This window comes from Frankliniella occidentalis, unplaced genomic scaffold (genome assembly GCF_000697945.3).
Source record: "Frankliniella occidentalis isolate FOCC.00 unplaced genomic scaffold, Focc_3.1 Scaffold473, whole genome shotgun sequence".
Lineage (NCBI taxonomy): Eukaryota > Metazoa > Arthropoda > Insecta > Thysanoptera > Thripidae > Frankliniella > Frankliniella occidentalis.
This window is the reverse complement of record NW_026267591.1, coordinates 29,325-40,635: the sequence shown is the minus strand read 5'-3', so window position 1 is coordinate 40,635 and position 11,311 is coordinate 29,325. Positions and strand designations below refer to the sequence as shown.

Sequence of the window (11,311 nt, the reverse complement as noted above, 5' to 3'; positions counted from 1 at the left end):
CACCCGCCCGGCGGCGCCACGCCGGCTGCGTTGTGCCCCAGATCATTTGTAAGCCCCCGCCATGCAGCGGGGCAAAGTGACTGACCAAACCCACAGGCACCCACAGGCCGGTGGGAGGTAGGTGGGTGTTTGGTTTGGCCGGTGCTCGCGCCGCGCCGGGCAGGGCATCCTCGAGCCGCAGGCGTGACTGACGGCGCCGCGGGCCGCGCGAGCTTCAGGAAGTGAAGTGCTTCCCGCGGCTCGCTGGCACGCCTCGCAGGGCCGGGCCGGGCCGGGCCACGGGGGCGGGGAGCAGCGGGCGCCGAGCGATCAACAGGCATTTCTCCGCCGCGAGGAGGCTACCACCGCGGTGATCGAAAAAAGTTAAAAGGCTCATAAAGACGCGCATGCTGGACAAGGGTGACAGATCCGACGTGCAATAATCGTCATTTTCGGCTAGAGAATATAAAATGTCGCCATCTGCACCGCCCGGAGCAGAGCCCGCGAACTGCACAAGCACGAGGACACTCGGTGGAGTCCACGACGGACGGACGCGGGCCGCGGGGCGGGGCAGGTGAATTGGGAGGGTGCGCCCATATGCCTGCTCGCGTCATCGCATATCTCGCCGCCCGGCCTCCTCTTCAGCATAACAATCCCGTGCTCCCAACAACGCGCTCCGTTTCCGGTTATCACGCGAGCCGGGATGCTGCCGGAGAGAGGTTCTATGGAAGTGACCGGTCGCCCCCGTTCCGTTCCGTTTCGTAATACTACACACAGCAGGTGGACGAGTGTGCAGGAAAAAGGGGGGGGGGAGAGGAGGGGGTAAAGGGGAGATGCGAAGCCGTGCGAAGCCGGACTGGATCCGCGCGCTCAGCTGCGGCGCCCGCCACGCGCGCGTGGGGGGAGGGGGGCACACGTGTGTGTGCGGTGAGCACACTACAAATATGTTACACACACGCGGGGCGCTCCAGGAGACCTCAACGCACGCGAGAGAGAGATGTAACTTATGGGCTCTCGTAGCTCGACAGGGTGGCGAGGATCAGGTCGGACAGCCGACACCACCAACCACCACACCACTACAATGAAATTATTTGGGTCCCGCTGCGCCCCCTTTATCGCGCTCAAGCCCCCACTCCCTCTACCTTGCACACTGCATTTTTCCGTCGTTATGTCGCCAGGGCTGCCGTGCAGGGGCGTTAGCTCGCTTCATGACCCTCCTCCTCCTCATTGTCGGCTTGCATGAGGAGCATGCTTGCAGGGGCGGGTGGCGACGCCGCGGGTGGGCCGCGCCTCTTCCCGTGACCCTCCTCTCCCCTCCTGACCCGCCCCCGCGTTCGCATTACCGGTAGAGTGTTTGAGAATTGCCGGAAATTATTCGGGCTCGGAGTAAAACACCTGGGGGGTAAACTGCAGTAAAGAAAACGTTTTATTTCAAAGGAAAATGCCGCAGGACACGTTGCCAAATTTAAGTAGATTTTGAATGTAATCTTTACTTGTTCGTGATTTGCTTCTTTTACAAGTTCATACGCCACTTGCTGGCCCCGTACTAGTCTTACAATGGTGAAGAAACAGTTCTCATTGCATTTTATGCTAAGCGTGAATTGTCCATGTTTGGTGTACATTACCGCGACAATCCGCGCCGCGCGGGCTGTCTGCTCTGTTCGCTGTTTCCAAAGATGATTAAACCACAAGTTCACATGCGATTAGATGACAGAGGGATAGGCAGCCACGCCGAGCAGCTGGGACGGAAGCTCCGGGCGCCCCGGACACTTTAGCTGGGTAAGGGGCGTGTTGGGCAACGCGGTAGGATAGGTTGTCATTAGATGTCACTTGACATGACATCCTTATAGCTAAAATTTCCGTCACCTACCCAACCACCTTCGAGTCTAACTCCCGTCCCGTCGGCAGCGAATGGATGGCACACGGCTATGGCGCGCGTATTTAAAAGTCGACGCGATGACTGACACCGCGCCAAATCGTGCGCAGGACTTTCCCCGAAAAACCGACATCACGAAGATTGCGGGAGGTATGCGGCTGTGGGACGCGGCGCGCCGGAGGCGCAGGCGGCGGTGACGACCTCCTCGCCGACGAACACGCGGCACACCGTACGAACGGACGTATGGGCCGCGCCGAGCTGTTTCGCGGGGTACTTGAACTGCACTGGTTACCTATTGACCCATTACGACCCCGTGCGAATAGGCCGAGTGGGCGACCCACCTAGCCTAGACGACTTACCTCCATGGCGGCCGCGCCGTGCTGCTGCAGCTCGACGTACTCCTGGTCGTGCAGCCGCGGCGCGCAACACAACACTGGTCCGCCCCGGACCTGACCTGCGCGCAGCAGACACCAACACAAACTGAAGAGCCGCAGGGGCCGCGGCAGGGGCCGGCCCCCCCGCGGGCCCGGCCGGGGCACAGGGTGGGGCCTGGTGGGATCAACGCGGTGCCGCGGGGAGCCGGGGAGCCCCGCGCCAGGGAGGGCCCCACTCTCTCCTCTCCCGCCGGCGTGCGAATCGCTACATACGGGGGAGGGGCGAGAGAGGGGTGTGCTTCTTTTGTTCTTCATTTTTTTTTCATTATTATTTGCCGGATTGGATGTCACATGGGGTTGCAGTTCCGGGGGAGGGGGGGGGGCGTTTAAGCGCCCCGAGACGTCGGCGCAACGGGCTTCTTGCTCCACGGCACGTCCAGAGGGAGTGCAAGCAACCACGTGCACGAGACTGTCCCAAAAGGATCACGACGGCCGTGACGCAACAACAGCGTACCCAAGAAACTAAATCAAAACGGCGAGTGCTCTCCCACCGCCTCCCAGCCACAGATCACACATTGTACGACACTAATTATCGATGTCACCACACTCCAAATGCGGCCCGCGCCGTAGGTAGACTCGCGTTAGCCGTCGAGCAAGCTAAATCCAAAAAATGAGCTCGACGCCGAAAGGGGTGACATAGGGGTCATTTACTCGACACAAGCCTTTTTTTCGAATTTCCCCTTTCACTATTCACCGGGGGGAAAAGGGGGAGGGGGGGGAGGGGGGGAAGCAGAGGTGGTCTTTCCCTTCTCTCGCTTGTAACTCTTTCACTGGCTGTCAATTCTTCAATGAATAGGGATGACACATGACACCACCTATATGGCTTCGACGAGACACTGGCTCTGGCTGGCTGGCTGACAATGAGCTGCCTCCAGGTCAAACCTAGACACGCGGAGGAAAGTGGAATGAAACGCATACTTTAATATATATCAGCATATATTGCAGTATTGTATACAAAACGAAAGGCAATAATTGACTTCATGCCTTACAGATAGAAAAAAGAACACAAGGACAGAGACTTTTGATTGCAGATACATTTACAAGTGGTCGCAATAACAATCATTATCTCCCTGTTTGTAATGTAAATGAAGTGTATTGACAACACTAGATTAATTGCAACCATTGCAGTTAATTCACCTATCGTTGAAAACGAAAACTGATACACCTTAAGAGCTAGACAAATATTAATTTACATCTACTTAGGAGAAATAAAATGGTAACAATACAGAAGAAATTTATGTAACTAAACAAACCTGGAACTCATACAAAGTTAATGTAAGCCAAATTAAAATTCCTACTTGAAATGTGTAGATTTACCTCTTGATATTTTTTTAATCTATGGACAGAACAGAATTTCCTCTTTCAATGAAATGCGTAGAACACAGGTATCACTAACTGGTTTGAGGGCTCACATTGATCTCAAAATACGAGGCAAATAATGAAAATTGCAAGGGATTAATCACATAATTTATAATAGATTGACATAGACAAAGATGATTATGATAACTTTACAAATATCTTTTCTTTCCCTTCATAAACTAAATAATTAAGACCAATAGAACATCTGACGTATGTGCACATGTAAAACATAGCACAACTGAAAATATGGCTGAATGTCAATTTTCACTTATAATTGTCCGATTTAAAAAAAAAAAAAAACTTATAAGAAACCAAGTTGAAATACCGTATTTATCATGCATGTTGTTTGATTTCATTCATGGTAAATGGATTAGAAAAATGTTTTAAATGTTTTGTCCAGATGATATGGCAGTAACTTATTCAGAAATATAACCAAACTTGACCAAACAAAATAGGCAAAATAGGGTCACTTACAATTGAATCATAAAAGACCAGGGCAGCATAGACTAAGACAGATTTTCCTTAATGAGTAGACACAACTTGCCTATTCAGTCCATATCAAAACAGTAAGAGTGTTGTTCATTGGACAAAGATATTGTCCACACTGTAAGGGTTGTCCAAAAAAAAAGTAAAAACAGCAGGAAATATGAAAATTGTGTTTGTTTCAAAATACTGTAGAGCTTGGAAAACATGCAAAACATGGATGACAAGGAAAACATCACAATCGTAAGGAGATTGAACCACTCAAACAAAACTATGATACATGAGGCAAATTATAATTTTAACCACCAAGCTCTTTTGAGAAACCTATGATGTCTGAACAGAGAGTGGTTATTTGTCAACTTCTCTGCCATTTCCAATACACATGATCTCTGGATAACACAGTGATGGACAAACATTAGCCATGCACAAATAATTATACAAACATAGATTGAGAAAAGAATGCAATCTTTCATATTACGAGGAAAGACAATTGCAATCAAAGTTAAAATTACTAAAAACTCTTGACATTCCAAAGCTTCAAATTTGTAAGCTTTCGTAAGCTCAGTCATCTTGCTCATCTTGTGAATGGTGCAGAGGAGATGATTGCTCACCAGGAAGAGATATAGAACTGAGCTCAGGCGCATCATTGGCAGGGGAATCTTTCTTCTCTTCAAACGTTTCATCATCATCATCCAACGCATTTGTATCACTACTATTACGCCTGTCTCTCTTTCTATCCCATTTCTCATCATCTTCTTTCTTCACCTCCACTTTATCTTCCCTGTCATTTCTCCTTTCCCTCTCTCTCACCCTCTCTCTTTCCCTTCCCCGGCCCCTCTCTCTCTCCCTTTCCCGCTCCCTGCCTCTATCACGATCCATTTCCTTATCTTTGCTACGTTCCTTATCATGCTGGAATTCACGCCGTTGACGATCTCTGGAGCGATCACGATGGTCGCGCTGATCTCTATGTTCACGTGAATCCCGTTGGTACCAACGATTTACCATACCTGGAGCTTGCCTATGGAGATCAGATGAGTGCTCACCATCAGTTTTGTTTCCATCTGCTTCTACCTCAATCACCTTAGCATCTTTATCTTTTTCAACTTTGACATCTGTTGAGGGAGAAAAAAAAATTAGAAAAGAAATTAACAAATAAAGAAGGTAAAGATGAAAAGGATAGATATTGTACTTACTTATTGATCGCAGCCTATTTTCTTTGTTTTCAACTGGACTGTCTACAGGTATATCTTCTAATCCAGGAATATTTTCTGAAGGGCCATTTTCTGCTTCCATATCTTCATCCTTATCTTCAAATTGATGTTCAGTAGAGTTTTCAGTCTTAATCTGTGCATTACCCTCAAAGCGTTCCAATTCTTCCTGAACAGTTGCTCGCTTCTTTTCCATCATTTCTGTAGGAATAAAAAGTTACAGTAAATTGACAGAGGTATTTTACAGCTAAAACATACCATTTTGGAAAAAAACTAGAGAGACACTTACTAGCAATGAGTTTCTGACTGGCAACAAGTCTTTCTTCAGTCTTCGTATTTTGAATTTTTGGTAGATAAAATAAAGATGGTTTTGCTTTAGTTTGAATAAAGTTTAATAATGGTCTGTGCTGAGCTTCCCATTGATCTTGTTCCTTAACTCGCTGAATTTTAAATTCAATGCGGCGTATTTCTTGCTGTTTACGACGTCTGTCATGGAATAGTTCTTGACGTTCCTTCTTCATTTCTTCTTTTTCTTGTTTTGCTTGCTCTTCTAATTTCTTTTCAACAGTTGCTCTTTTATCTTCTTTGTCTCTCATTCTAGTTTCTTCTTGTCTAAACCTCTGAAGTGTTCCCAGAAGAGCTCCAAACATTCTTCGATTTCTTGCCTTGCTGCGCTCATCCCCCTGAGCTGCCAGAATATCTTCTTTCGACGGAAGTTCTCGAGTTTGAGGTATGACTCTAGAGCTAATAGCAGGTTTGGTAAATTGCACATCCTCATCCTCTACATCATCATCTTCCTCCTCTCTTTTATAGAACTTCAAGGGCGGCCCTGAGTATTCGTCATCATCTTTCTCTTTCTTTATATATTTCATGGGAGGTCCTGACAGCCTGCTAAACACTGTCCCAGTTCTACCTCCAAGCCGACCGCGTAACCCTGGTGGCCCTTCGTCATCCTGTTGTCTTCCAGGAGGCCCTCCTCTTCCCCTAGAACAGACAAAATTTTGTCAGAAAATGACTTCATGATCCAAAGTTAAACAACAAATTGTGTTTATTATGGACTCACCTTCCTCCACCCATTTGGAAAGATCCTCTACCTCGGCCATAAAACTCTTCATTTTGATTTGCAGGTCTCTTTTGGCCAGGCCTGAAAAGATAATAGGAACTAATTAGAGTGAGAGACTAATATGAATAAAGAAGAGGAATAATATGAAATAATTAATTTGTTGAAAGAAATATGAATGGCATGACTGAAACAATGTTTGGCCACATGAGGTTAGGTAACCTCAACAAAACTGAGAAGAGACAAAGTAAGAACGACAGTTCACAAAAAACATTCAAAATGGATCAGGAATGCGCTGCCTGTAGAGAAGCTAGAAAATGCATCTTGCCGAAACCACAATATGATTTCGAAAGGACGATTTTTGATGTAGCCGCTTACCTTGGTGGCCCCTGTCCTGGAGGCTGGGCTTCCGGGTCCCTTCCAATGATGCGTTTAATATTACTGTCTACATTTCTTAGCCCTTCTTTAGCCTTCTGCAGCTCTTCTTGTAGGGCACTAAAAGTTTTCATTACCTCTGTGGCCATTTCGAAAACGATTTTTTACAATTTTTGTTAAACAATACCGTCCATCCATAGAGTTCACCACACATACACACACACACATACCGAAGATGAGTGTACAAGTAAGAGGTTGGACTCTCGTGCTCGTGGACTTGTTGTTGTTGTGTTCCCACGTTCGATCGATCGTTCCCTTTCGATACTAACTGTAATCTCTTTAAAATAGTTTAAATCTAAAGCTTCTTCTGAAAATTTAATAAAAGACACAGTTTTGGGGAATCTAGAGTTTCTTTTAGACAACAATGGATCAAATATGAACGCCCCACCCCGAAAAAATGAAAATTTGGGTTTACGGAGCAGCTCACCAAGACTACCAACATTAGTTTAACTGTCGAAATACAAATACTAGCCACCATGTTACATTTTCCTATCAATTTAGTATAAATAACATAGCATTGCACGTTTAGATATATCCTGTGTTGTTATTAAGACATGTTCTTTTAATATAAATATATCTCTCTCAGATCTTTTGTGTTGTGGAGTTGCTTACTTGTGTTGCCGAAATACCAATATATTACGGAGGGGTGCAGAGTTTCCAGTCCTAGAAAACTTCATCTAGTCTGATGCCAAGCTGACACTTGGTGGGTGGGTGTCATTCATTAGAAGATTTGGTTAGATCGCCGACGAAACTTCTCCGGTACACCTCATTTAAAGGTTCGTTGCTGATTGCGATGGAGTCGCAGCCATTTGTATTGAATGGTGTTTTGCAGTGAATAAAGTGCAAGGTCTTATGTTTATGTTAAGGCACAATGGACGGCTTTGGCGATAACTTTGACCAAGCTGATGTCGACCCAGCCGCCGAGTTTATTGCTCGCGAACAGAATGAGCTTGCTGGTCTGGACGACGATATTACACCTGCAGCACCGGCCGTATCTGGTGCTGTGCTAACGAACGGTAGGACCGCAACTTATTCCCTTACACAATTCAAATTTTTGAGGTTATGGTCCTTTAGCACCTTGGCTTTTTAGTTTCGTTGTAAACCCGATGTGTATGACGTAAATCTTTCGGCATCATTACGTAGTTTTTATTTTGGTGCATTTATCTTGTTTCTCTTTATTTCAACGGGTTGCCACTTGTTTTCTTCCTTGCACATGCCTTCTTTCTTTTCGAAAACTTTCAATCTTTGTCGGTTTTATCATATGCAAGTATGTTTCCACATTCGAGATGGTCACGATTGATTCTCTAAGTAATATAGTTGCTATTACCGTTTGTTTATGATTGTTGTAGTCGTAGGAATTCATGAAGACTGGGCTACTTTAGATAACGCTTCTTAAATCTCAGCTTTAGAGATTTTCCTTCAGATAATTTTTCATTTCTTGCTTGTTTCTATTTCTGAGGCATTTTTAAACTTGAGTTTACAATCATGCTCTCCAAAATGTGCCCTTTAAGTCTAACAAGAACATGGTCGTTATTGAACTTAGATTTACTGAAATCCCAATTGCATAGATGAGGATCCCTTTGGTCTACCATCCATTCAAGATCAAGACCAAGATCCTTTTGCCAGCTTTGGACAGACCCCAGTAGCTCAGGTTCCAGTTGATACCCCAGATATCAAGACTGCCCCTTTTGAATTTGAGGATTCTCTTGATCAAGCTTCTCAAGATAGTAATCTCTTTGTCAAGCAAGAGGAGCCATCACAAGATAATTTACTTAGTGAAACAGGAGGTCTAAATAGTTTTGGTAAGTCAAGTTGGGATTTTCCATTACAGTTTGTTGTTTTACAATTTATATAGATTGCAATATTCATAATAAGCATCTGAACTCTGTGATGAAAGGTCATTGGGAGATTTCCCTGTTCAGCACATAGTTTTCTTGGATAGAGTGCCCTGAATAATTCTGTTTTGCCTCAGAGCTAACTAGTATCTTGCATTCTTTGCAATTTGTCATCTCTTGCTTATTTGCTGCCCTACTCTTTGCTTCCTAATGTACAATAATTTCTATCCTGTGGTCTGCAATTTACATGCAGTAGCAAAACAAAGGCAGATTCCTTAGTGCATTTCTTAACTATACCAACACTATGCATGGCATGTTGCATGTACAGTGTCTTTTATTTTTTAATTGCATTTTTATCATAATCGCTTTGTAATTTTAAAGCATTGGTTCTCTCAAAGGTGATGCGCCCAGTGAGAACCAGTTCGGCAGTGCTGAGACTGCTGAGGAAGGTAAGTAAACATGCTCACTTTGCTTTTCTTGTTCTTAACTTTGGTAGTTCAAAGGCATGTAGGACAGTTCTTATTGTAATTTGGCTTGCTCTCTAGTGCCAACACCCACACCACCACACTAAGTGGGAAACGATAATAAAGTCATTAATTCTTACCTAAAATTTATTAGAAGCAAGTCAATGTTTGGGATTTATCTAATCTGGAGTCTATTCTGTGTCATAAGTCCAACTTTAGTTATTTTAATCTTTGATAGAAGTTTCTTAGCATCCAATAATTTTACTTTGCAGAAACACCAAGCCCAGCTCACCGTCCAACTGTTGTGAGGGAGGAGCCTGAAAAAATTAAGAAATGGAGAGAAGAGCAAAAGCTGCGTCTGGAAGAAAAGGGTCTGTTATCTCCTCATGTTTTTATTATTATTGCCTTACTTGTTATACTTTTTTCTAACTTTTCAAATTTAATTTAACAGATGCTAATGAAGAAAAGAAGAGAGAAGAATGGCATGAAGCAGCCAAAAAGGAACTTGAAGAATGGTATCGCCATCATGATGAATTGATTGCCAAAACTCGGGCAGCAAACCGGTATGTTGACATTTTTATAATATTGAAGAAATACCTCATATATCTAATCTTTATCCTGTAAGCACATTGTGGTGGAGTTATTCCAACATCAAAGACAGTACTAACTTTACTAACAGCTAGCCCTCATTTTTATTTCATGCATTCTCAGAGAGTCTGCTATGTAAGTAACAGTTACCTGTCATTGTGCTGTTATTGACATGCTTTTTTTAAAATTCTGGAATGATATCAACCTCGTGTATATTGCGGAGTGGAACTATGAGTAGTTTTAGTTTTACGAATGTGTAGTTTGCAACCATAATAACTCCAAAAAATTTGCATGGTTTGTAAAGTGTTAAGATCAGACAAATATGCTTTTTCTAATTACTTTGAAAACATTGCCCTTTTGTGTTTGCGTTTTGCATGTGTCAATTCAGCCTTAAACAAGTACTGATTTGAATAGGAATAATTACTTGTTGCATATGTTACGTTTGACATGGTGTTACCTGACGTTTTTTGTTTGCTACATTTGATGTTAAGTATCAAAAGATAGAATATTGGGCTGTAAGGACTTTGGTCGTAGAAGCCCTTGCTACTTGTGTGTTTGGGCAATTCCCTTGAATATGTCTCCAAGATGGACATAAGTCTATTTTGGCTGAGTCTTTCATTAATTACTGTACTATGTTCACATTTATATTATAGCCTAGGATTTAATTGTTGATAGCTACTTAAATCTGTGTTTACACTCTAAATGTAAAAGGACAATTTTGTCCATAGAAATGGAACCGATTTGTGCACATCCAGAAAGGATGTAATTTTGTTCCTTAAATTGGACAAAATTGTGAAAAGCCTCACAGAATTTGTCTAGATTTAGGAACAAAATTGCATCCTTTCTGGATGTGCACGAATCGGTTCCACTTCTAAGGACAAAATTGTCCTTTTATATTTAGAGTGTACATCGTAAAACTAACACAGTAGTTGGTGCATGCAAAGTATCAGTCCTGGTCTTGTATTGCACATTTACTTATGTGTATTGATACTGTTTTATAGTTAGAAGCACATGATTGTCATTTTAGTGTTCTTATTGTGTGATTATAATTATTTTCAACTTTTTTTTCTTCTAGGAATGCTGAAAAACAATTTGTAGCAGATGATGATGAAATTGAACCTGGCACTGAATGGGAGCGCATTGCTAAGCATTGTGACTTTAATCCAAAAGCTAGCAAGGGCAGCAAGGATGTGTCCCGCATGCGTTCAATCATTCTCCAGCTGAAGCAAAACCCTTTACCTGTCAACGGATTTGGAAATAAACGGTCCTAGGTAAGGAGATGTCATCCTAGTGCTAGTGCCTTTCAGACTTCATAACAGGTTACCGATCTTTGGCCACTGGAGTGGGTAGTAATTTCCATTTATTTTTTTTAAATGTTTGAGATTTATGAGAGACTTTAGTTTCATTTAATAGTGGAATTAATCAACTCCGTACTAAAAACTAGCTCCTTCTGCCTGTAAATGTGTTAAAATTCTGTACATTCCTGGAATAATTTTTGTGGTGCTTGAGTTAATGAATTTGAAAGTTATACATTTAATTTTAAAGAATTGTTTTTATGGTTTCATTAATGTATATTCCCCTGACCATTTT

General features: G+C 43.4%; 3 protein-coding genes across 3 annotated transcripts in view; 1 reads left to right on the top strand and 2 right to left on the bottom strand.

The window, feature by feature from the left end:
• Positions 1 to 2,976, bottom strand: part of LOC113217888 (uncharacterized) — a 21,963-nt gene extending 18,987 nt beyond the window's left edge. Inside the window, exon 1 of the mRNA XM_052274948.1 lies at positions 2,215 to 2,976. Within this exon, the coding sequence (XP_052130908.1) occupies positions 2,215 to 2,544 (330 nt within the window). The 5' untranslated portion in view covers positions 2,545 to 2,976. The remainder of the gene's footprint in view (positions 1 to 2,214) is intronic.
• Positions 2,977 to 3,207: 231 nt separating this feature from the next.
• LOC113217857 (pinin) lies at positions 3,208 to 7,038 on the bottom strand. Its single transcript, XM_026437927.2, has 5 exons — positions 6,778 to 7,038; positions 6,403 to 6,483; positions 5,629 to 6,323; positions 5,325 to 5,540; positions 3,208 to 5,243 (listed from the first exon to the last, which is right to left on the bottom strand). The coding sequence occupies exons 1-5, from the start codon at positions 6,921 to 6,923 to the stop codon at positions 4,693 to 4,695; spliced, it is 1,689 nt and encodes a 562-aa protein (XP_026293712.1). The 5' UTR covers positions 6,924 to 7,038; the 3' UTR covers positions 3,208 to 4,692.
• A 408-nt stretch (positions 7,039 to 7,446) lies between these two features.
• LOC113217859 (clathrin light chain) overlaps positions 7,447 to 11,311 on the top strand; it is a gene marked incomplete in the record, with an annotated part of 4,278 nt that continues 413 nt past the window's right edge. Inside the window, 8 exon segments of the mRNA XM_052274949.1 lie at positions 7,447 to 7,610; positions 7,701 to 7,850; positions 8,403 to 8,636; positions 9,068 to 9,118; positions 9,406 to 9,504; positions 9,585 to 9,696; positions 9,845 to 9,856; positions 10,797 to 11,311. Of these exon segments, the coding sequence (XP_052130909.1) occupies positions 7,706 to 7,850; positions 8,403 to 8,636; positions 9,068 to 9,118; positions 9,406 to 9,504; positions 9,585 to 9,696; positions 9,845 to 9,856; positions 10,797 to 10,992 (849 nt within the window).

Bases quoted from the DNA above. Each gene is read 5' to 3' on its own strand.
- LOC113217857 (XM_026437927.2), bottom strand. From the start codon at position 6,923: ATGGCCACAGAGGTAATGAAAACTTTTAGTGCCCTACAAGAAGAGCTG. The intron at 6,324-6,402 runs GTGAGTCCATAA...TGTCTGTTCTAG, and splicing joins TTCCAAATGGGTGGAGGAAG to GGGAAGAGGAGGGCCTCCTG. The intron at 5,244-5,324 runs GTAAGTACAATA...CTCCCTCAACAG, and splicing joins AAATAGGCTGCGATCAATAA to ATGTCAAAGTTGAAAAAGAT.